The sequence below is a fragment of the Perissodus microlepis genome, chromosome 1, assembly GCF_051167445.1.
Source record: "Perissodus microlepis isolate ML-2025 ecotype Zambia chromosome 1, ASM5116744v1, whole genome shotgun sequence".
NCBI lineage: Eukaryota > Metazoa > Chordata > Actinopteri > Cichliformes > Cichlidae > Perissodus > Perissodus microlepis.
Genome location: NC_140461.1, coordinates 8,952,527 through 8,979,110, shown reverse-complemented (window position 1 = coordinate 8,979,110; position 26,584 = coordinate 8,952,527). Strand labels below are relative to the sequence as shown.

General features: G+C 37.9%; 1 protein-coding gene across 3 annotated transcripts; it reads right to left on the bottom strand.

Moving 5' to 3' along the window:
- Nucleotides 1–2,807: 2,807 nt before the first annotated feature.
- Nucleotides 2,808–24,011, bottom strand: cyld (cylindromatosis (turban tumor syndrome)). 3 transcript variants are annotated; one of them, XM_084929147.1, is made up of 17 exons: nt 23,655–24,011; nt 21,998–22,540; nt 19,816–20,127; nt 17,967–18,072; nt 17,197–17,298; nt 14,999–15,115; nt 11,396–11,784; nt 10,754–10,919; nt 10,529–10,670; nt 9,669–9,791; nt 9,341–9,432; nt 8,987–9,053; nt 7,122–7,254; nt 6,452–6,560; nt 6,107–6,225; nt 5,548–5,764; nt 2,808–5,132 (listed from the first exon to the last, which is right to left on the bottom strand). In XM_084929147.1, exons 2-17 carry the CDS (start codon nt 22,487–22,489, stop codon nt 4,948–4,950), a joined length of 2,871 nt encoding a protein of 956 aa, XP_084785273.1. In that variant the 5' UTR covers nt 22,490–22,540; nt 23,655–24,011; the 3' UTR covers nt 2,808–4,947. The 3 variants fall into 3 exon arrangements, with proteins under 3 accessions (XP_084785273.1, XP_084785279.1, XP_084785284.1); XM_084929153.1 differs by lacking the exon at nt 14,999–15,115; XM_084929158.1 differs by lacking the exons at nt 14,999–15,115; nt 17,197–17,298.
- Between the last annotated feature and the right edge of the window lie 2,573 nt (nt 24,012–26,584).

Here is a 26,584-nt window from a genome sequence, read left to right as displayed (position 1 = left end):
GAATAAATGTTAAGATTACAATACAGAACACAACAGCAGTTTAGAAGAAGCAATGATACATGTTTTACTGGAAAGACATCAAAAGGTGAAATGGAGTATTTGGCTATAAGTGTAGTTTTATCTTTTTACAAAAGACAACTATCGTAGCCAATGTGCTGTATGTAAGAATGCTGTTGCTGATTCAAAAAGTGATTAATGAAAATGTTAATTCCACATTTCTTTATACCACAAGTGGCATTTTAAAGAAAGGGTGGTGTTTTTTTAAAGAATGTTGTTTGGGGACTGATGAAACATGGAAGGCTGCAATCGATGCTTTAAAAAAAAAAAAGACAGAAATGCTAATTTTGTGTCCTGACAACAATCAAGCCGGAGGGACTTGCATCTCTCTGCTGATGAATTGACTTGATAGATCTGCTAAATGTCCGAGTGTAATTTTAGAGAGGCACGTGTCCACGGAAAAGAAAAAACAATCTGGGTAATGGTGAAAAATAACTGTCTTTGGACGCCTGAAGAAAAGTTTGGGGGGGGGGAATCCTAAAGAAAAATTTTAAGATAGCTTAAAGTGACTGAGTAACTGCTGAGTTAATACTTCTGGCAATAGACATTTAGGTTGATTACACTACTTTGACTTCATCAGAAACTGACCTTTGAAGACACTAAATAAAACCGGTTACCGTGATGGAGTTAAAACAACACTGAAGTGGTATATTGAGTTAGGACTGATTGGCTTAAAACCATTCATGCTCCACTCTTTTTCATCTTTAGTGCCGGAAATCACTGCTTTCCTGTTGTCTGAATGGCCGCAAACATTTACCTTCCTTCTGCACTGATAGGATTCCTTTGTTTATAGCTGTTTTTTCCCATGGGAATGAAAGTAGATTTGAACTTCAATGCTAAGTGAGAACTCTTCTGCATTTCTGTGCACCATATAACAACAGGGGACACCAGATTACCTTATGAGATGGTGTTTAACATGCCCATGCTGCCACCAAGGCCTGTGTCCATGGCGTGGATGTGAGAACCACAGCAATGAAATCTTGGCAAGGTTATAAAAGAACAAAACAGTCCTCTGTCAGTGAGAAAGAACAGGCTAGTGAGACATTTCTAATCCAGCGCCAAAATAAGAGTTTCTGTTTTGGGAGAATTTTAAAGTTTAAGGTCAAGTGAGTAAAGAATGACTTGTGGTTTATGGAAATTGTTGAAACTCTCCACAGGATGGGGTAAGTCCTAATTTAGCTCTTTCCTAACCCTTCTATTTGTTTGGGTTTGACTGCTGTTTTTCGGTGAATCAAAAGTTTAAGACCAAAGCAGGTGAGGTTAAACTACTGTAATCCTGTTTGCTGTTAGTTTGTGTGGAGGGTGGGGTTAAGGTGTTAGATGGACACTGGTTCTACTGACTGTTTATCATAAACACAGCCTAGCCCAGAGAGGTCCATCTGCTTTGATTTTATTTAGTGATTCCCCCCAGGGGCCCTGAGCTGGAGAGAGAATAACAATACTTGAGCCCATCTGTTCCCGTAGAACCAGCCCCGGCTAAATTACCACACGCTACGAGCGGCTGGCATATGCTGTGGCATAAAGCTACAAGAGGGCATTGTGCGCCAGCTGTTCTGTTGACAAATACTTATCTGGCACTTCTGAAGTCAGCTTGCTAAGCTGGTTTCAAGTTTGACTAAAAACTAAACAGGGTAAGGTGTGGAATAGGCCTCCCGTCCGGGGTGGAGATCCATGTATAATGCATGCTGATTTATCCAGGCATATCATTTTGTCAGAGGTCGTCTGGGGAATTGGGTCACCGATGTAGACTTAAGCTGAGCATATTAGGGCAGCTAGAAGACTGCAACCAACCGAGTGTTCAAAACAGACTATAACTAATCTTTCACATTCTCCCGTAACAATAACAGGCTGTAATCATACTGTTGTTAAATGTTTATATGTCAGTGGATGATGGTAGTAATCCTGTCAGTAAAGAAACTGATCTTTCTATGCGGGGATAATACACACTTTAAACAGTCATGAATACACCAAGGGATCTGTGGGGATTCATACCTATATGCCTTTAAAAAATAAATAAATTAATTAATACAAAAATAAAAATTAATTAAAAGTAATAACACTGAACAAGAAAATACATACTGACATTCATGTTTGTTAATGGCAGATGAGATGCAAGCTACAGGTACTAAAATCAGTCTTTGTGCATTTGCACAACACTAGCCTGACATAAGTGAGTTTTCATCAGATTCAGAAAGTAGTGTTTTGTAGTAGAAACCAGTCTCACATTTTTCAGTATCACATCTGTGCCATGGAATGATAGCAGTCAGTTTAAACCTAGCACCATGATTTCCTACCCAGCCCAAAAAAGACTGGGTATGATAAAGTCTATAATGAAGGCAGAGTTGCTTTATATACACTTTAATAAAAAATAAAAAAACAGACTGAAAATCTAGCTGGAAGTACTGTTTAGCATGAAAATTAATTTTAAAAATACCTATTTCTTCCCAAATTATTAGGCAAACATAAAGCAAATATAAAATAAAAAGTATATATCATGCTATAACTTGCCATGTGCTTCAGCATCACTGCTGCAAATGAAGACCAAAAAATGCGTTAGCCTCATTTATTCTTGTTAATGTAGTTTGACACATTTAAAAAAAATAAAGATCTACTTATTCATGTGCCAAGTTAAAAACCCTTAGTGACTACATGGCTGAAATACCAACCAGAAAACTTGCAAATTCGCTCCAACACCGCACAGCATCTGCAGAAAAATTCCTACACTGGCACAAAATACACAAGACTTGACATTTCACCCTTCAAAATGGGCTTTATTTTTAACATTTACAGGAACATCACTGACATTAATTTTCCACCTGTTACATATGTCTACACTGTACAGATGAAAGAGGAAAAAAAAATCTCAATCCTAATCTCTGCTCTGAGACTTCTCTCATAGAGAACAAGGCTCCAATCAGTGATAAGCTCCAGCAGTGCAGAAAAAGTTTGCACAGGTGTCAGGATACCTGCAACAGTGGAAACGACCACAGACCAAAAATGGAAGTTGTCAGGTGAGAGGTACTTTAAAATTTGTCCTTATACGGTCACCTAATAATCACAACCTAATCCATGATTATTAAGGTGTGATTAAGTTAAGTAAAATATATATATATATATATGTGTGTATATTTATAATGCTGATGCCAACATCTGTATTTTGTAGTTTGTTATTTCCCATTTTTGGATTATATAAAAAAAAAACAAAAAAACAATCACTTTGTATTTAGATTGGTAAGCTTTTGGTTTTCGGGAATATAATGGAATCAAGGATCATCTTTTTATTTATTTTTTTCTTTACATACATTGATGCGTCAAGGTTACCAGCCTTGTGCCTCTTCATTTCCCATCATCTGTTAACTGTTCCATGTGTCACTATGAACATTCAGTAGTAGCTGCTGTTGACAAAAACTTACTTCATAAAGAGTAAGAGGACAAGGAGTACCCAAAACGTACACTTTCATGAACCCTGTTTCTTTTTCTTAGAAAGGGAGAATAGTTTGTAATATGTTTAAAGTACAATAAATAATAATATTTTGATCACAATTGTTTTGTTATCTTGTGCCTGGATGGAAATATTGCAAGTTACACTTTCATTAAAGGCAGCGAGAGTCAATACCTGCTTCACCTAAATCATAGGATATCCAATGCGCCATGATGGGCAGAGAAAAGGTTTTGTAAACATAAAACATAATTTAGTTTTACTCATCAACACAATGAGTGACAGACTTAAAAACACTGCATATGAAATTCTTCACATCACACACACTTACCTTAAAGAAAACAGTCAGACTTTTCCAGTATTTCACCTCATTGACCCTATGAATGCATGGAGTGCTCCACCAATCAGCTTTACAACAGCAGCCATTGTACAAGTCCCCCTTCATGAATGTATCTGGCATCTACACTGCATTAGCAATGCAGACCATTCTTTACAACTAGAGCAGAGGAGCAAATTTGTATTCTGTAACACAAAACCGATGTCTCCTGACCGACAAATTAGCACTCACTGTGACTTCAAATGGGGAGGAAAATAAAATAAAAAACAAAACCTAAATGTTTCCTGATAGGTTCGCTTGGGGATGAAGTAAAAGGTGCAGCATTAGTTATGCAAGTATGCAGTAAAACGTGAGACTTTTACAATGGCTACATCTGTTTCTGCAAAACATACTGTAAAGACACTTACACAGTTTGATGGGAAATTATGCAAACCTGTTCACAAAGAGCAAAGAGTCTGGTTTTGATGCAGCTGCACAGTAGGTTGACATCTATACTGTTGATGTTACTACCAAGACTATGCTACTTAGGTATTTTACACAGAAGCGTACAGGTTGGATGAGGATTTGCACACTGCATTACTTCCTTAATGTGCGTTATGGAAAGCTCCCAACATTTTCAGTGATTAAGAATAGCAAGACTCCTCTTTTCTTAAGGTAAATGAGGTGAGCAAGGTCTTCCCACTAGTTCATTGTGTTTTTGTTGCACATGTTTTGTCAGTCACTGCAACGCAACATGCCCTCCCGCCCATTATCTCTTTCCTCCCTCAACAGGGAGTGATTCCTCATAATGCCTACATTTGCTTCATCATCCACTACCAATGCTCAGCTGTGAGACACAGGGAAGCTACATAGGACTACATGAAGAACACAACACTTCAACTAATGCACAGTGCAAATAGGCTTCTCCCCCTTTCTTCCATCTCTCCAGCCTCCAGAACCAAACAGGCATTGAGGAGAGTAAGAGGGGAAAGGATTAATTCTGGACAGTGCCCCTACTGGCAGGCAGCCGTTCTTCTTTTAGTTTAATTTTTGGTCTTCCTGGAACTTTTCTGCCTTGGGGAGGTGGAGTGACTAAGGAGCAGGAGCAGGAGGGTAGGGGTCTTGGGAGAGGGTTCTACTTGTACAGGCTCATCGTCGGGCTCTGGTACATGCACATATAAGCATCACACAGGAGGCGTCGGGCCTGGCCCTGGATGCTTTTGGGATCAAGGGTGTGCAGCTCCTCTGGGGTCATTTTCAGGTAGGCTTCCACTTCCGGACAGGGAGAAACTTGCGGGATGTTGAAACCATTCTGCCCTCCTGAAAAATTGCAAGCAAGGTCATTAGAGACAGCAGAATGGACACAACAAAGCTAGGTCATGACTGAAATGCCTCTTCAATTTTAATTAAATGCAATCACTATTAGTTGATTTTTTACAACAACGTCCTTAAAAAAAGGTGAAACTATAAAGCTGTTATCAAGTTACCAGTGGACAGTAGCACAATCTCATAAGAAAGCAACAAAAATGCTACATAGCAGCTTATGCACTAGAGGTTAATTAAATATTTCTTGGCATCTTAACAAACAATTGTTTGCTTATTTGTATAAATAGTTTTTAAATTATTGTGGATCGTAGTTTTGACATTAAACAAAGAAGATGTTTTTTGTTTTTTTAAATGATAGTAACTTCAGTCAAAATTTACAAAAACGACATCAACAGGCCATCACACGCACCATCACGGTCGGCCATGCTGTCGAAGAAGAGCCAGGCTGAATCTGCGCTGCCGTACTTGACGAAGGCCACGTAGTGACTGGTTTCGATGCACAGCACGGCGAACAGCTCCATCCTCTGGCGGGGAAAACTGCCCTGACGGCCTGTACTTTCTTGTAGCTCCTTGGGAACGGACAGTTTGCCGTGTCGATGGGCTTTTCTCCTCGGATGGAGGTGAACCTAAATCAGTACAAGCACATATGTCCCGCGTCATACACCATTTGTTACAGTGGCCTTTTAGTGACAAACAAAAGATGTTAAACATGTTATTAGAAATATTCCACAGTTATTTAAGAAATATATAAAGGAGAAACAAGAGGAAACAAAAGTCTTCCAGGAATCCTACTGCCATACAAATTATTTGAAAAAAATAAAAATAAAAATACAAAGAGTTTGTTAAACTTAACACTGAACCACTAGGATTTCTTTGGATTTGGCGCCACCAAATGGCTGATTCTGGCATAGACTTTAAAACTTGTTTCTGGTTGAAGTAATGTTGCAACAATGCCTTGAGTTATTTACCTGTGTATTGCACTTTTCACAGAACTGTTTAATCTTGCCAGCAGTGATGTCCCCGTCCTCATAACAGTCTCGGCACTCGTAGAGAGCCAGGCCTCCGCAGATACGACATTCCCTTGGAGCTGGATAAGAAAACAAACCTTTATCACTGCCGACACACTGTACCAAAGTTAAATTCTTCAAAAAGTTGAGAGCAGGCTGGAAAGCAAGAAAAATTGGTTCCTTTATCTCAGCTGAGCTGAAGTGACAACTGAGTGGAAATTCATTACCAAATGCCACATACAGCTTTGAATCACCACTGACCAGCACATTACAGATCTAGACTGGAAATAAATATTAGCTACTCACTGTCTTCAAGAAGATCTGTGATGTCCAGTTCCAAGGAGGGGAAAATTTTGTTGAACATTTTGAAGTCTTTGCCAAAGCGGGGCATCTGGATAATTAGGCAGGAAGGAGCCTAACAGAGAAAGAGAACCCATAGGTGGTCGTCTATAAATGTCCAAGTCATAAAACAGGAACTGAGACTATCATGCTACAGACAAATAAGAGGAAGTCTTTCCAACAACAGGAAAGAAAAAGAGGATATTAAATACATAATATACGGTTCAAACTGTGTAATCGTTAATATCTGGAAATACATGTCTTATTTTAAAGGAAAGGTGCAACTTCTATAGCACATGCTGGAGTAAAACTGAAAAACGTTTCTGGTCAAGTAAATTAAACACTCCAAAAACATTTATAAGTAAGTACATGTCAATGTAATATTTCAGTTACAACCTCTTGATTCAAACTCTTTTTTTCTTTGAATGTTAAAAAAAAAAAAAAAAAAAAAAAAGATTAATTAGTATATAAAATGTTTTTAGACTTGCAAAACAAGTTTTCAAACAGCTGGTTAGAGTCCAGATTTTGGGTACATTTTTGGTATCTGCTCACATTTGGTCAAAGACTACCCAATGGGCACCCACCAAACCAGTCAATGCACTATAATATCAAACTTTTGAAAATAATTCAAATAAACCTCTGCAAACTTTAGGTCGCTGTTGATGAAAGACCATTCCAGGAGCTGCTGGATGGTGGGAACTCCGACCTTGTCCTTCTTATCCATGAAGATCTGGTAAAAATAACAGTCTTGGACCTTTTGACCTGCTGACCTAGAAAACAACAGCAAAGTCTTTGTTCAATGATCTTCCTTCCTCAAGGAAAAACTAATTGTGTACAGCTCTTGGAAGCTCTTTATGAACTGTACGCTTTTTCCTAAAAAATGATACAGCAAAGAGCAATTTTTACTTATATAAGCTGAAAAATACCAGTACCAATATTTGTAACAATTTATCAAAGAAGTAAAAATAGTCTCAGAATTTGTGAAATATGAGCAGGAGGTGAAAGATCAACATAAACGGAAATTTTTAACATGTTTTTAAAATCAGGCTGTTTGACATTTAACAGCTCAAAATCTAACATTTGTTTCACTATATCTGCATGTCTCTGATAGACTGTAAAATCAGATTAAAGATTGTCAGTAGCATTCATTCCGAGTTCGGCAACTTTTAATGACACAGCTTAACAACTCATGTACAGCAAAACAACAGTCATCTGCTCATCGGAATTTCAAAGATTTGTAAATAAAACCGCAACATTAGTTTTCAGTCTGTCAGAAAAATTCCCACAGTCCAACCACTTTGCCCATGTTGTAGCCCATAAAGGTTCCAGTGTCAAGAACTGTGGTATAAATTTACATATTACAGATTTAGACACCTGGTTTAGTGCTGTTGTGACTATATTTCCACTGTCTGGTAATGCACTGATAATCAGGGGGAGGTTCTTTATGGCACATCATAACCCTTACCTTTAATATTATTTTTGTGTGAAAAGTATTGAATTGTTTCAGACAATTTTTTTATTACCATCCCTAACTAATTATTTACGAAAAGCAAAGTAATAACATGTTTTAGCAATTAAAGACTGTTTAGATGGAGGGATGGTGCTTTCTGGATGTTTTTTGTTTAAGAAATGTCATTTAAATGACTTTGAGCATAGCATGGTTGTGGGTGCCAGACAGCCTGGTCATAGTACTTCAGAAACTATGGCTCTATTGGGATTTACCCACACAACAACGTCTAGAATTTACAGAGAATTCTTTGAAAAAAAGAAAATATTCAGTGAGAATCAGTGCTCTGGATAAAAATACCTCACTGCCAGGTCTCTCTTGGAAATGAGATTTTTAATCTCAATGAGATTTTTTTACCTGGTTAAATAAAGGACTAAACTTATGTCAGAGGTCAGATGAAACTGCTTCAAGCTAATAGCAAGGACCCAGTAACTCAAATAACCACTTGTTTAAACCAGTGTATGCAGAAGAGCGTACCTTGGTCAGAGCCTAGAGTTCTAGACCACACTAGAGGTAACACTTTTGTCACTAAGAATGGGAAACCAATGCTGCTATCCACAAAGGTTCATCAAAACTGGGTAATAGAATATTACTGATAAGTATTTTTTTTTTTTTTTAAGTTTACAAGATTCACATGGATGTCTAGCTGACAAAAAAATGCATGAACATTGTTGATATCATGTCAAAACAAGTCAACATCTTGGAAGAATTTTTCAAAATGTATATAGTATATTAACCAAGTACTATCAAGGTGTATCTAATGAAGTGGCCAGTGAGCATACATTCTCTCCATGGCTTAATCAGTTTTCTTCTTGGTGTCTGAAACAGTCACTTTTGGAGTAGTAAAATATTTTAATTTTACAAAACCTATCAGTTTGGGTATTTTCTTTTGGTATTTGTTTTTTTAATCTTGGAAAAAAAGTAAATTACATAAACCTGTATTTCCTTGGAATTTACAGATTTTCACATTTAGTTCTAAGTTACTTGGCCTTTACCTTAGCTTGAGCAACGGATCCACCCTCAGTATGTGATGGAAAAGGATATTGAGGAACTCCTCAGGATCTGCAATGCAAAATTAACTGAAATGAGTTTTGAGGCAATATTTCTGCACAAATGCCACCATAAACTGTTCAAACTATGAGTGTACGTATATAGTATATTAATGATTTGGTATGTAGGTGTCTTCTTTTTTATAGCATTTATTTTGAAATTTGTCACATAAAATCTACATCCTTAGCCAGACACAAAAGCAATACTAGTAGAATACTAGTAATTGAGACAACTTCCAATATCAATTTCCAAACCCATGATAATGAGCACAAGGTAAAAAAAAAAAAAAAGTCTCATACCTTTTTCTTCAGATGTAAATCCAGAAGCAGCTTCTACTTTCTCCAAGATCCTTCTTAGCTTCATAACTTTAGTGGCACAAACATATCCATGTCTAGAAAACAAAGTGGTCTAAATACTCCAATACAGTTTAGCAAATACAACTACAGTTTAGCTTTTCAGAAGCAGTTTGCTTCACATCTAAATTCAGGTTTTGATGGATGGAATAAAAAAGTACTATTTTATTTAAATGTATGAGCTCTAATTTAAAATTGTTCAGCACTGTTCCAACACAGACTTACAATACTGCAAGAGTTAAATACATGGATCTGAGTATCTTTTAAGACTTACATGCGAAGAGGGTTGACTATCTCTGTACGCAGCAGCTCTTGAGTCTCTCTGTAATATTCTACGTCAGTCTTTGATCGTGGCCTCAGCAGAACCGTGTCCAGTACAGAACTGAAGGAAAACAAACTGCAAAGGACCACCAAAGGAATTAAAATGAATGTTGCCTGTTAGCTAATTGCCATACAATGGTTGTCTTTGTTTACTAAAAATCCAGACCCAAAAGTATCACAGTTGGAAATATAACTAGCTTGATGGCTGTTTATCCGCAAACAAGAAGATATTTTCTGATAGTAAGATGTCCAAATGTTTCATTTAAATTTTAATCTAAACCTGGAACAAAAAGAAAAATAAAACAAAAAAACTGAACAAATAATTCACTAAAAGCTACTGGTCAAATATCCATTTTCAACATTTGTATTAAATCATGGATACCTAGTTGTAAAACTTCATATGATGCACATAACACAATTTGTTCAGTTACATTAGTGTCCATTTTGTTAATTAAGCATCACATGTGAATCTTGAACCTTCCTTACTGTCTAAAGCCCTCAGACTGAATTTAATAACTACAACAATAGTTCAAGCACTATTACAGGAATTTCTACTATTCTGGATTGACTGCTTCACCTAAAATGACTGTTGACAGAAACTGCTATACAACTATCTCCCAGTCAGCTCACAGCTGGAGCTCATCCTGGTCAAAGCTTTAAAAAAAAAAAAATCTATTAAGTTACTGCTTTAAGGCAAGGGCTTGTGAGGCTCTGTGCAGTCAATCGATAATTAAAGTGCACATAGGGCAATAAAACAAATTTCACATACTGTAGATAAAAAAGTATTTACCCTTACACCTAAAGAGTACTGACCAGAAGAGGGTTGAATCCAGGTAGCAGGAGTTGTAGTGACCCTGAATGCCTTTCTTCTTTCCCACCATGACATCCAGGCCATCATTTTCTGTGCGTGGAGGTGTGTTCTCATGTACCACCTCACTCAGGTAACCCCCAAATGCTGCAGAAAATACACATAGCACAAGTTTAAGCACAAAATTTGTGAGATCATTTTAATTATTGATATACCTCCAAATGACTCACCAATGGAGTTGCAGCGCTCTATGGGGTTGGAGGAATGGTGAAGGGACGGGAAACGGGAATCGGGCCGGCAGCACTTCAGCTTCACAAACAGGGCTTTTTTAGGGGGACAGGTGAAATAACGTGTGCCTTTGAATGTGCCATCAGTGCAACCAGGGCACTCTTCTTCCTGGAATTACAAGGTCATGTGATTAAATTGTTGCAAGGTCCTACAAACATGTACTCTAAAAAAGTAAAATTTTCTTTAACTCCAAACGTCTGGGAACCAAGGACTGCCTGATCGTGTACTTCTTGACAATAATGTGGCTGTTCAGTATCTGATATACTGAATTTCATATACCTAGTCTATATAGAAGTCAGTTAGTATGTGTTAACCATATGCATACTGTCTGTCTACCAATATATTATTTACCAAGGCAGTGTTTGTTCAAAGTGTTTGCAATGATAGCAAAATATATTTACACTATGTGCAAAATGGCAATAATATGACGAGTTGAGCTCAGGCTCACGACAGACAGGAAATGCAATAATAATGGGGGAAGGGTAGGACAAAAACATCAACAAATTAATATACTGCATAATACTGGCAAGACAAGCAGTATCTCTAATTCCTGTCCCTAATTTTACATCTTTGTGTCGTCTCACCAGCTCCAGACCAGCCAGAGGCTCCAGTAGGCCAGGAGGCAGACCCACCCAACGGATGACACCACACAGAGGAGGGTTCTCTTTCACCTCTACCAGAGACCCCACCTCCAAACCTGGTTGTCCTCGAGGAGGTGTTGAAGGCCGTGGCGAGGGAGGAGCAGCAGAAGAAGGGGACTCTGATTGCTCTCCCATCACTGACTGAACAGAGAGTGACAGGGGTCCATGGCTCATGCTGTCAATAGGCCCAGGCTTACGATTGAGACTGAAGGGCAGCGAGTGAAATTTGTTGTCGCTGGACAATGAGCCAGAGGGTGGGGCCCTGGATGGTGGAGAGGACTGGTTGAAGTCAGGGGGTGTGTCAGTAAGTGACTTGGCGGGGTCCTCCCCAACTGCATGAGAGAAAACAAAACCCAAAACTTAATATGTTTTTTAAAAATATATTCTGTAGGCTGTGTGTAGGGCAGAGACTGTAGAGAGTCTTTAGGGAGGAAAACTATAAATGCTTGTTTTATTCCATTTTTACCACATGCAGCAGATCAGCAGATGGTTTCAGATGGTGATGAATTACTACATGGTAAACACCATTTTTACAGCATCTTTGGGCATTTTCACAAAAATGACGCCAAAGCTATCACACATCAGTGATACATCAGTAACACATGGAAACAGTAGAGATCAACCATTAAGAGTCTTTTCATGACCAGGACTGATTTTTACTGTTATTTACTGATCAAACTCTAAGAAATTTGTAGTAAAAATGCAGTAAATGGCATCTTTTTCTGAAAATGTAGGTTCAGGGAACTTTGAGACACATGAGTGCCAAAGTAGTGCCATCTATTCATTTATTTTGCTGACAATCTGTAAAAAGGAAATAATAGAAGTAATTCTCAAATATTGGACCCACTGATCAAGCCGAAGAAAACATGAAAATGAACAACAAAAGCTGAGATGGACCAGATATTTGTTATTTAAATGAGAAGAAAATACCAAAATAAGAGGCATCTGTGAAAGGGTATACTGTTGAGTAGATACTGGCAAGCAGAAATAATTATCTATGTCTTTTAGATATTATGTAAAAAATAATTGTCCATTGCTGAGCAATATTCTATATGGTGTGAAAATGCCCTCAGCTGTGGTATGAGGTTAAGTAATTGATTATCATTCAATCAATTTACTGCCAGAATCAAGTAACAGATTTTCCATATGTCACAGTGAGTCAGCTAATTTTGAAAAAGAAAAAAAAAAAATCAAGTTGTGAACAAATATTTCATGAAATGAAGTACACAATGAAATACCATTAACCATTAATTCAAACCATGTGTTTGTGAAATGGGACTTTTCAGATGAATTCCCTATGTTCAGGACAGTTCAGTCACTACGTAATATCTGATGCAAGCTGGAGATTCTGGTAAAGCCACCGCAATTTACATCTGCATTTCCACTGCTATAAATATAATGTTTCATGCAAATCCTTGAACAGTGAATGACTTGAATGACTGAAAAGCTGAAAAGTGGAACTTTACACACCATTTTTTTACAGAAGTGGGAAGTTACTGAATTTATGCCCCACTACCCTTTACAATGTTCAGTATACACAGCCCTGTTAGAGGACGTTGACATTTGTTTTCTTCTTGAAATTCAATATGGAAAACTGAGTAATATAAAGAGCATAACATAATAGAAAGCCACTTAGTTTTTAGCTATTTTAGTTATAAAAATTTAGTTCAGTATTTATTATCTATGGATTTTATTGCTTTTGCCACCTAGGGTGCACGCTACACAACAACCTCAAACAATCTCTAATAATGTGACTTCATAAACCAATCTCACAGTTTCATTGCCCCTCTCTGAATTTTTTACAAATTGTTATCCTCTAAATTGTAACATTTGTTTCTCTGTAATAAACAGACACCATTGCACTGTGGTAACATAGCTTATCCAGAGAGAGAATAAACAACAAATACATGTTTATTCATTGTGTCTCTCTGAATTTTAAATGTACCAGTGATAAAAAAAAGTGCGATATAACCAGTGCTGACTGAATTGTCATGACAGAATGCACCTTCAAGCTTGTGCATCTCCAAATCAACTCTTCCTGTACTGAAAGAACCACAGAAATGTGTAACCTTGTCTGCTGACTTTGAATCAAATGAGAGCACCAGTGCATAAAAGGCCCAAAATATGCAGGGTAACCCTGAGGAAGATGAAAATGATTACACATTCACAGGATGAGTAAGCAGTTGTGAAAATGGCACATCAGCTATTTGTGACTGTCCTAATTTCAAACAGCATGTGAAATTACCTGAACTGAATGCATTACTGAAATAACACAGAAGGTTTTCAAATATTATTTTGCCATGACACGGCAACATCACAAACAGCTATAGACAGCAAATTCTGCTTATGATTAGTCCAAATTTGCCATGATATTTAGGCACATTATCACCTTTTCCTGCATGTCTTTTAATCTTATTTATATTTTCTTTTACTTTGTGATTCTGTCACTGGATCCAAGGACAATAAATATTCTTAAAGAATTTATTCACAACTGCTAGTGATGATTGGTGATGAAACGAGCAGTGGAAGAAGAACAAAAACAATCAACTTGTTTTCCTACACCATGAGAAACACATAAACAAGACAACAAGCTGACAAAAATTTGCCAAGCCTGACTCCACAAACCTAATCTTTTACTAATGCTTTTGCTGGCAAATGTGCTGAACCACCATCAGTAGCAAAAAACAAAAATATCAGAAAGGTAAGGAGTCATTTGCAGCACAAAGCATCAATAAAAGCCTTTAGAAACACCAAATAGCTCATGCAGGTAGAATACCACAAAGAAACACTGAAATTGTGAATAGGGACAAGACTACTGGAAAAGTCCTTACAGCAAGCTACTGCAGCAAACTACTTGATAGTATTGCTCTGTATAAATACTGTTTACTTAAATCTGGTTGCAATTACTTTTTGTTACCAGAACCTTGGGAAGGGGGGGGAAACCTCACAGTTATCCTTCTTTTGCAAAATCAATCACATAACCTTTTTTTTGCCCCAAAATTTATGACTTGGAACTCAAAGACACTTGAACAAATCCACTCTGGAACTGTTTTCCTTTCGTTTACATTTTTAGTCTTTCTTGGATAGCTGCAGATAACCAGGACAGAGCGGGGAAATTACATGCAGCACAGGCTCTGGCCAGCAATACATTGGAGCAAATTGAGGCAACTGTTGTTTTGATTAGGCACTGTGTGAATAAAATGCAATTGAATTAAATCAATAAATCAAATGAGTATCCAGTGCTCAAGGCTTACGGTACCTCGAGGTACTCATTTAGCAGCTTTGAAACGTCGTTCATCAAATTCTACAACATTCTCTTTATATTACCCATACTTAACGGCACACATTTGGTGGACCTGTTTATTTATGGCAACTCACAGTACCAGAGTGTGAATGCCTTTTACTATAGAGGGAATGTAAACCCTTATTTTGCCACTGTAAATGTATTAAAGCTCTGCAGTACCTCAGATTAATATGTAGTTTGTAAACAGTAGCTTGCCTTTAAGATGGTGACATCCCATGAGTACTTTTTTTTTTCCTTTTTACCTTCATCAATGTACCATGTGCTTTTGGATTTGGGCTGGGCTGGGGGATCAAGAGAGCTGCCATTTAAAGTATAGTAAAACTCAGACTTGCTTCTACTGCCACACTGATGACCTAATCCTGTAAATACAGCAAGTACATGAAAAGAGAAAGTACAGAGAGATAAGCATAATGTGCACGTGTGCACACTGTACCAGTGTATGTGCTTTAACTTCTCTCACCATGTTTCAACACTGAACAAAGGAAACAGGCATCTACAACTCTAAGGAAAAGATCAATCATGAACGGCAACAAAAAGTTAAAGAGCAGGGTGAGAGGCACTGCATTCACATCAAGTCAACTTAAGCAATCTGTATTATTTTCTTTTATGTGGGACTTCCCGCCAAAACAAATGTATCATCCCTGATTTTACTCATCTAAAAATATTACAAGCTTCAACAAGAATTATCTGCAACAAATAAAAGACAGCCATAACTGGCTTATGTAGTGTATGAAAAGTGGAAATGTGTAGGACAAAGAGGAGATTTGTAACTTTTTATATTTTTGGCTTTACAACCTGGCAAATTTGATGGAATGCCCCTTTAAAGTAAACCCACTGTGATATTTCCATAGAATAAAAGTAAAATCTCATCCATTGGCTTGTGAACTCCTGTTTAAGATGAGCATTGTTAGGATTTTGGGTTTTGTCATTGCTCATGACATCTGGTCTATCTAAGATCTTTTCTGACATATTTACACTATGGATGTTCCTCAAAAGACTTTGTGTCTAAAAGACTAAAATCCTTCAAAATTTAAGACTGAGACTTTCTTTGCATCAAAATACTGTAGAGCAGCTCTGGTAAACACGCCTGTCATCTGTTTACTTTCTTCCTTACTCATTTAAAGCTTTCATTTACAGACAGAGCAAGTCCTACAAAGACAGCGTGTTAATGATCAAAAAGCTGTTAAGACCACAGTCACCAAGAACAGCATTTATAACACACTAAACCATAATGGATTGAAATCTTGAAACGCCTTCAAGGTCCTAATGCTCAAGAGAGCATATCTACATGCCTGTATGGCTTTCTAAATGTGATCTAAATGATTCAGAAGAAAGTGCCATGGTCAGATGAAACCAAAATTGAGCCCTTTTTGATTGGAGGATTAGTAAGACCCACAGAACAACATCCCCACAGTCAAGCGCAGGGTTAGAAACATTATATTTTGGGACTGTTTTGACAGAACAGTTAGTACAGGACAACTTCACAGTATTGAGGGGCCATGTTTTGTAAAATCTAGGATGAGAATCTCCTTCCCAAAAAAAGAACACTGAAGATGGGTTGTTGATGGGTCTTCTAGAATGACAATCACCAAATCATACAGTATTCTATTCTTCTAAAGAAGAAGCACATTAAAGTCATTGAGTTTTCTAGTTAGTTTCCAGGCCTTAGTCCCAATAGAAAAACTGTGGAGGAAGCTGAAGCTTTGAGTTGCCAAGCAGCACCCTAGAAACCTAAGGTATTTAGAGAGTTTCTGTAAAGAGGAGTGAGCCAAAATCCCTCCTAAGATGTGTACAAACCTAGTGGCCAACTATACTAAACAACTTACTGCTGTCCTTGCCAGGAATGGTTTCTCTATCAAGTATGGTCATGTTTGCTTGGCAATTAAATACTAAAATGAAACCCCCAAACAATTTGAAACTGTTCAATTCTTTGTAAGTAAGGAAACTTAAAAATTCAGCATGGGATGAAATAATTATTTCCACCACTGTTTCCCTAATTTCTTTATTGTGTTACTACAGTTAAGCTCAGGGTTTCAACTACTTTAAACATTAATTTTAAGGCAGCATTTTCAATTCTTATGAGCGCTATTGACCACTAATATGGTCATCTCAGGCAAAAAGTGCTGGCTATGAGCAAGTCACTCCCACCTGTTGTTCAAAACTTCTCTTTGGAAAAGACAGCCAGTCAAAAGAACGACAGATTAAAGGGATGAGAAGCTAAAAGCATTTTTTTAGTGGATGAACAGAAGAGTTGCATCATGACTCAGATAAGATTTTAAAAAAGGATTATTTCAAATTTTAGACCAGACAGCTACTCTAAGAGAGTCCAAGAATAAAAATACAAAGCTGGAAATAACCATAAGTCCTCTTTAAGATTTATCAGCACATCAAGCTGTGGTTATGCATGTAGGTAGCTGTGCATCATAACTTAGTGCACTACCTTTGCTCTTTGGTTTGCTTTGGCTAGAGGACGACTTGTCACTGGCCGGGCCTCTGGGGGCAAAACTGTGCTTTTGGAGCCTTTGGTCCTGCATGGAATATTCTGTGAATTCCAAAAATACATCCATATTAGAGGAAATTCACATTAATGACCAGTGCAATTTGTTAACTGCATAAACAGTTAACTAGAGCATCTAACTGCTGCTTAAGGCATTCTAATTAACTGCAAGTTATCTTGCCCCTCACTTGTCCCGCAAGCTGTAAGTTATAAAGTAACATTTTCACTGTCAAGTATCAAAACACGAGGAATTGGGAACCAAAAAATAACACATTTGGTTTAGGGAGACAATTTAAAGTAGTTCTACTTTGAGATAACACATGTCTCCATGGTCAGATACTGCTAAATGAATGGTTTTAAAGAAAGGTGGCAAATTTGCAAATTCTTCAATGTCAATTAGTCTTGAATAGTCACCTGACTATTCAAACTTGAATACAACTTTGAACAGTCAGACAGCAGCACAGATAAGCAAATCAATATTCCACTGTGGGGAACAAAGAGCCAGAGTATCTCACTTGACTTTCAAAAACAAGTGAGCCATCAACACAAAAGGCTCTCTGTTCCCGCTGCAAGCAAAACACAAACTCAGAATGCTAGGAAGCAGCTTAGTGCTGGTCCAAGTGAGGCACAGCTGAATGTTATCAGGAAAAGAAATGCTAATGCTAGACAGTACAAACACAGTAAAAACCAGGAACAAAAACCAAATAACTCACCTGGCATTACGTCACAGATGGGGACAAGTCGAGTGTGTTCCAAACTGGCAAAATTACACAGCAGCTTTCCATCAAACACACCATCCCAGTCCCCGATAGGATTGTCCTGAAAGAGTTGGAGACATGACAACCTTGTAACCCTCTTAGATGCTCCTCAGCACTGGAACACTGATTAAAGTGGTGCCACACGTGGTACTTTTCCTCGTATTTTTTTGATGTTCAACAAGGTCTGCTGTATCCCACTCTATCTAAAGATTTTGCTTAAACTCGATCCTCTGTGTTATGATAAACCATGCTCATCTCATCTTTTTCCACATTAACCATATCTTCCACCTTAGGTCCTCCTCCAACTGAAAGCTCCACTGTCTCTGCAAGCACAACCACGGTATTCTTCTTCTTCTCTAGTTTGGAATCCAGTAATATGCTTCAGAGGGATAACCTAAGATAAGCTTGAAGCCAGTGCCACTAGCTAGAGAAGGCAGGGCGAGGCTGGACGCAGAGTGAGGCAGAGCAGTGGGCTCTCCTCAGCTGCCTGCTGGCCCTTTGCCATGCTGTTGGGTCATACAGCACTAAGTCTTTACCTCACTCCCCGCGTGACTGTCTTGCCTTTGTGTGGGAGGCTCAGATGCACCGAGTGGGCTGCTGCTGCTGCAGCTGCTGGTGGTGCTGATAACGATCAGCAGTCAAACGCCTTAGTTATGTATTTCAATCTCTCTATCACTACAATACCACTCCCGCCTGACAACAGTAGTCATAGATACCAGCTACTACAATCCAAGGCAACAAGACGCGTTCCTACACAGTAACTGTCAGAGAAAAGAAAATAATAAACACAGGCAAGTTGTACAGTAAACATGAGGCATTAACTGTGATAATTACATGGAATTGCATGCAAATTCCACATGAAATTGTTTATGGATAAAAATGATGACAAATGGTAGAACATTTAAAACATTTAAAAAACATAAAGCATGAAAACTGTAGCAGAGTAGGACTTTTTTTTCCTTTTCTTTTTTTATATTTTCGCACCAAGTCCTAAAGTAAGAATTCCATCATGAGAGAGGATGTCTAAACTGGTAATTTTATCTGAGCCAGCAGTTTAAATCACTGAGTTTTACAGACTTTACAGAGACTTTACCCATAGTCTGTATCAAAATAGCAATACTGACACATTTCTTTATAATAGTTGACTGAATGTGAAAAAAAAAACAATGAGACACTTGAAACTGCACTGATTTTTCTTAAGACAAATTTGGAGGTATTTTAATTGGTTATTATTCAGTGGTTTACTGCAACATCCACTTGAGACTGAATTGAAATGTGTTTGACATAGCTGGCAGACGTAGTGCAACCACAGATAATAGATGGTCTGAATGTCAGCAAACATGAATGAACTGTATTCAAAGGAAATACACTATATTTTGAAATCATCATTTTCTTTTTTCTTCTAAAGCTCAAAGACAAAAACAAATTATATATATATATTTTTTTTTTTTACTAAAATTGCTCAGTCTGTAGAAAAGGTTGTACAATAGCACATAGGCATACTATACAACACATATTATTAGGCACTAAGGCATCTCAACTTACTATTACCTGACTGATAACAGTGGGCTTCCAGATTTAGCATTATTATTTACTTCTTAAAAGAAAAAGAGAATGTTTTTCTGTATGATCTTAGAATATTATGTTGAATGTTTAGCATTTTCCCCAGACTGGAAGGTGAACAAACTGATCCTTTATTCCAACCAGCAGTTCAGAGCATTAAAAATTTTTATTGCCTGTTTCTGCATCTGTCCAGGTGTACATTTGTGAATAGATTAACCCATTTAAAGGGAACCATTCTTACCATGTCAACTCCTACATAGTACCCCAAGCTCTCATTGCCAGGTAGCAGGTCACAAAAAATGATGGTGCCTCTCTCTGGTCCCTCCCTGGTCTGCACCAGGACCCTTGAGTTGATCTCCAGTGGAGGAAAGTCTTGATCCTCTTCCACCAGACCGATATTGTCTACCTCCAGCTCACCCAAAGGTTCGTCATCATCATCCTCCCACAGTTCAAGCTTGTCCAAGGCTACAAACACACCACATTCATCCTCACAGCGGAAAAGCTGGCGGCCCTGGTAGGTGCCTTCCGTGAAGCCTTGACCCCGACCTTCCTCCTGGGATGGGAAAATGGAGGAAAGACAATGAGTCAAATTTAGAGAGCAACTCAAAACAGGAGCAACAAAGATGAGCAACTTATTCTTCTAATTAGGAGGCCAGTTTGCAAAACTGCTTTCTCAGCGTTCTTGAATAAAGGTGAGTCAACATCCTAGAGCTGTGAGAGCATCTGATCGATTACTGCAGCAGGAATATGACTTGACTTACTGTGATGATAAATGCAAACATTTCTAGTACAGACACTGGATGATATAAGATATTGTGCATCTTTATCCACAGGCAGGTTCTTTGGAGAGAAAAACTGCTGAATCACCATTACTGCTGGCAAAGCGAAAATACTGAACTCTATGTAGTTAGGAGTATAAATCAGAATTTTATCATAAGCTTATATGCTAACTGAGGCAGCTATACTGAGGCGCAGTTTGAATGCTTTAGCTCCATCAGCCCACTCAAGAAGACAACAGCTGGACTCTGAAGAATACAAACAACATTGTACTGCAATAGACAAGCCTTTGTACTGTATTTAATTATTGTACTGCATGTACAGTCCAGAATGAATAGCCTAGTTCAAAAACTCAGATTTTGTGATGAGATTAAAAGGAACAGAATTAAAATGTTGACCTTATCTTCTTACAATCGAACCAGTTTAAACACTGCATCTCTGTTTTAGCCTTGTGTAAACGGTAAACAGTTATAGCCACTTCCTTTAGAAGTTTAAGTACTAGCTAATAACTTCACATCTGTTAAATAAAACCTAAAATATCTGAAAATAAAACAAGCAATATACATTATTTAATCCCACATTTTTACTCAAAGCCATTAGATGCATGATTCACAAGACTGAAGCTTTACAGTTTGTTTTTTCAGTGTTATATTTACACAAACTGTCATTATCACACTGCTTTTAAACCAACTGAATTGAAACAGAAGTTGTCAATGTGTGGCATCATCGCTGTAAAAGCAATACAAATGTGAATATTTTGCTTTTCATTCAGCTTCTGCAGCACTGCTGTGTACCCTCAACAGTCATCAATACAGTTTAAAAAGTCTTCAAAAAAGCTTTTTTATTGTTAGCTATGCTATTTTTGTTATACATTATTTCCAAAAATGTTCAAGAATTCAACAGTGCTTTTGTGTAAGGAGAAGATCTGGGGATCTTTTTCCCTCCCAGTACGTAGGTAAGTCTACTGGGATAAAATACCATATAAATGACACTTACATACTTAGACTGACAACCTACATTCTTATCTATACTCAGTTTGTAACACAACTAAAAAAAAATTCTTGAGCACTTTCACTAATCAGTGCCATGAGATGTAAGCGGAAATAGTGGTATTTCTGTAACTTATTAAGTAAGTTATTTGAAGAATAAGTGTTTTATTTGCTGGAATCATTTGCAACAGTTTCCAGTTAGCCATCATGTCAAAAAAAAAAGTTGCATGAGTCAAGCAAAAATCACCTGGTTTCAAACAGCACTCAAGAAACAGTTCCTGTTTTTTGTTATTCCTATTTAGTTTTCAGTTGTTTACACAGACATAGACATAATAACTGGTTTTCAAGTTTTTTTTAAGGTCATACTAAAAAGTAATACATTGGTTTTAGTGATTATTTTACTTTTGCAAGCATTTGTCTCATATTAATTAGATACATGAATGAAGCTGAAATAAAACCTTTTTTAAGCCTGAAATGTTCTCATTTAAATTGTTACTTTTTTTTTTTTTACATTTAAACAATTTTGTCAGTCCTTTAAATTTTATTTAAACTATAGTGGTCATCTCATTTTTCATGAACAGATCAAAAATCAAATTAAGAATCTACATGGATACCATGTTTTTGCAAAAATGAGAATAAAACTGAAAGAGATCTCACCAGAAGTTCCACTCCAAACCAGATTCCAGAAAGAGCTCTATCAGGAAGCAGTGAGCCTTTGAAGCGGACCACACCAGGCAGAGGTTCATCCCCTGAGCGCAGCTGGACGCGCACCTTGGAACCACAGTCAATATCACGGACACGCTCTAGCCGTGACTTGTTGCAGAGTAGCGCATACCGTTCCTCACAGTTAGTAATGGGGAAGAGCAATTCAGCCAGCTTCTCATCCAGCTCCAAGACGTCCCGCTCATCCAGGCTCAAAACCACGTTGGTTTGGTCCAGAATACGGAGACTTTTCTTCCCCTTGCATGGGGGCAGCGTTCTTCCTAGGCTGTTGCGCTCCTGACAGGCCTGGCCAAGACTGCCACGGGGAATCCTCAGGGTCTTCTGGGGAGGCTTCTCCACTGTACACTCCTTTACAACCATGTAGAACCGCCAGTCCTCCCTGAAGCCCCCACTGGGCTTCTCCTGGCTCCACAGGGCAGAGCTCATGTCTGCATGCTAGGCAGAAGCTCCAATGTCAAGGAAACCTTGACCTGTGGTCTAAGAAGAAACAAGAAAAATTAGGAAAACCCCCCCACAAAACCCCCGTCCAGAACACTTAAGGTTTGACCTAATAAGTGAAAGTGATGAGCTTACATTTCTGCAATGTAAATTAATGTGGTTAGACAGCTGTGGTTATGTGCTTTAATACCACAATAAGTTAAGCATTAATATAATTCATAACATTAACAATATTTCTAATCTAGAAATATTCCAAAGCACAAATCAGAACTCAACTAACAAGCACAACTGCTCATTCTGTCTAAAAGTACACTTGAGCAAAAAAACAAACAAACAAAAAACACACATTGGAACAGTTTCATTAGTTAGATGCAAATAGATGTGTGATGAGCCATACTGAAATTAACCACGGCAAAACGGTCTTAACTGCACTGAGAGTTCAGAAAATCTGTGATCCAGTTCGCTTGTTTTGGTTTCTTCTGAGAGATTGATGTGTGTATTGTGTATTCTCCCTCATCTACATTCAGTAGACCAGTGATATTTCTATTTAAAAATCAGCACTTTGTGTAACATTACTCATTACTACTTATTTCAATTTTCTAAAAATAGAGAGTGAGCAGACAGCTGACTTATTCTGACACTTTGGGTAAGACAGATACTAGTCGTGTGGATTTCCCCTGATCACACCTCAGATATGATTTTTCAACCACCCGACAGAGTCAAGAGCACACAATACTTCTACATCCGTCAATTGTTTCAAGCATGACAGCAGCTGCTGAACTGCGACATTTACTCCGTCAATACGCTGTTGTTTTTAAGAGCCTGAGTAACGTTATTCCATTTTTACAAGATTTTGTAAGGCTAACGCCATACATGGCTAAAACCCAACACAGATTGAAAATGAAAGTAATTTCAAACTGACACGCGCTGACCTGCTGTGACATTGAGTTAGCGGGGTCTTTCAGATAACACCCACAAAGCGATACTATGACTTGCTTTAATCATCATTTTCCTTTGACAACATCAGCAGCGTGTCGCCGGGCAGAAGCTGTCAGTCAAAGGCCCTTTAAGAGAGGAAAGTGGCTAACGTACAGTGAGCTAAAATGCACGAGACAGTCATTTACGTCCAGTGCTAACAACACGGACACCTTACCTTTGATATGCGTGAATTCGGTTAGTGGCTACAAATGGCTGTCATTTCGAAGTCCATTCCAGTTAGACAAATGCTTCTGAAAACAGGTTAGACTGCTCCCGTAATAACCTCTGATTAGCTAAATGGACAGCTAATGCTACTATCCTAACCAGCTAAGTATCACGCTAAAGTTAGCCTAGCGAGCCGGTCAACAGCAAGAAGGCTGGCAGAAGACTGCCACCTTCCTAAGTGTACTAAAAACATTTAAATACACCTATTCTCCACGAGAAATGTGTGAAATAATACAGTGTATCGCTACATCTATGAGATATATTATTTACAGGAGACGACCACACTAAACTTATATATGACGTCCTCGTGTTCGCTGACAGACATTGGTTAGTCGTTTCTTTCTAAAACGCTGATTCGCTGTTTGTTTTGTCAATAACCAAGTCCCACTTTCTGGGGTTTTCCCACGGACGGCAGAAAGTGTAGTTAGGTTGGAGTGTGGCTTCCAAGGCAGATGATGCTCATCAGCTGCAGGCAGTTCAGAAATATTTATTTAAATAGAAGCAATTTTACACTATAATTATGAAATTAAAAAATGGGTATAAAATTAAATATGGCCTAAGAGTAAGAAGATTGACATTATTAATAGTAACATGTACTTAAGTATAAAATTGCTGGAGGTCTGTCTGTGAAGGTTCTCAGTCTCTAGTGTTGGAGATCATTTGTAATTTTCTCAGTATAACCAAACGGGTTCATTATATGTTCTAAATTTTCTTCTTCTAAAAAGTGTCAAAGTTTTGCAAGACAATACAGCCTCTCCATTGTGGTCCTGTGAGATTTCTTCTTCTTTTTTGGGCTGCTCCCTTTAGGGGTTCTCTTCTCACAGTGGATCATCTGGCTCCATCTTACCTTATCCCTTGCATCTTGCTCTGTCACACCAACTCTTTGCATGTCCTCCTACTATACATCCATGAATCTTCTCCTTAGTCTTCTTTTTTTACTCCTGCTTAACAGCTCCATCTTTGACATTTTTTGCACATGTTCATTATCTAAACTGGTCAACCCTGTGTTGTCCCTCTGATCTACTAATTTCTAATCTTGTCCATTCTGTTCTCCCCCAATGAAAATCTTAACATCTTCAGCTCTGCCCTCCGCCTTTTTGTCATTGCCACCATCTCCAAACCATACATAATAGCTGGTCTCACTATCACTTCATAAATCATCCCTTTCATTCTTGCTACTATTGTTCACACCAACTCTCTCCTCGACCCACTCCAGCCTGCATACGCTTTTTTCTCCATTTCTCTTGTGCACTGTGCATTTCTTTGAATGGTGGACCCCAGATATTTAAACTCATCTACCTTCACTATCTCTGCTCCTAGCATCTTTATATTTAGAAGTTGTCTAATTTGTCTCATTCACACACAAATTCTGTCTTACTTCTACTGACTTTCATTTCTCTTCTCTTCACCTACACCTCTCCAGGTTCTTCCACCTGCTCTGTACTTGCATTACAGATCAGTACAGATCAGACTCCTGCATGAACTCTTCTGTCAACTTACAACCATTTGGTCAACCTGTGTTGTTTTTAAATGTGCTTATGAATAAATTGATTGATTGATTGATTGATTGATTGATTGATTGATTGATTGATTGATTCCCACCCCAACCTGAAACACATCTGTCTCTCCTACCGCACACCTCATTAGTGTCTTACTGTCCTCATTCATACTTCTTGGCCACTGCTGACTTTCTCATACAGTACCACAGTTCCCTCTTGGTACCCTATCATATGCTTTCTCTTATCAAGTTTGTTCAGTATGTGACCTAAATCTATATTTCTATTAGACAAAGGGGAATGATGTGCTGCTGCAATTTCAAGTGTTTGCACTACTTGTCTGGGGCCTGTTCATGAAACAGTAACCAAAATAAGATACAACTCTTAGATCATACCATTAAAAATATTTTGCTTGTCATATTATCTTAGGGTGAAAAGCATGTCTCAGTTGCAAGATCAGTAGTTTGAGCTCCAGTTATGGCTTTTTTTGTATTCAATCCTTTTTGGACTGACTACTTGTTACTATATTTCTAAAATATAGAATTACTCAGTTTCAACTATTACTATTCACAGTATTGTGACCATTCTTTTTTTTTTTTAAAGAAAACGACTAACCTACACAGCATGACTACTTTTGTTTTACAATTAGTACAAGCTGAACTCTCTGAGGCAGCTTTCTTGTAGTTTTTTAAGCAGTCTTTTGGAATAACTCTCCAGGCTTCTTGAAGGACATTCAAAGCTCTTCTTTGGATATTGGCCGCCTTTTGTGTCAAGTTGATCCCTCAATGCTTCAGTAGGGCTCTGGGAAGGCCAATCCATGACTGATGGTGTTCCATTCTGTGTTATTCTATCTAGGTCTGCTTTTACTGCATTGCCAATGTGCTTGAGATCATTGTCGTGTGATAATTTTAATGCATTATTTTAAATCTGACAGTATTTTTCTGTTTTCATCATTTCATCATTTTTGACAAAATGCCCAACATCACTGGTTCAAATGCAGCTGTCTCTGAAACATAGCTTTTGCAAAGGTTTACAGATGGCTGTAGAGATTCACTGTTATACCTCTTTCCCTCCCTGTCTCTCTTCATGCATATATACTGTTGCTGATTTTAACTTAAAAAAATACATTTGGTTTGATCAGTCCATAAGACCTGTTTTACACATTTTTAGTCCAGGTTTTTATATTCTGGCATAACTCAGTTCTTTCTCTCTGTTTCCCTTCTTGGACTGAGACCATATAACAAGTCAACCACCCTACTATGCCAGAATGTTCTCACCTTATATGAATCTGAATCAAGTACTTTAGCTGCATTTATTCAATCAGGATTAACAGAATGGGAATTATCTTTTTATATTATGTTTTTTTAATTACATATCTGCTTAA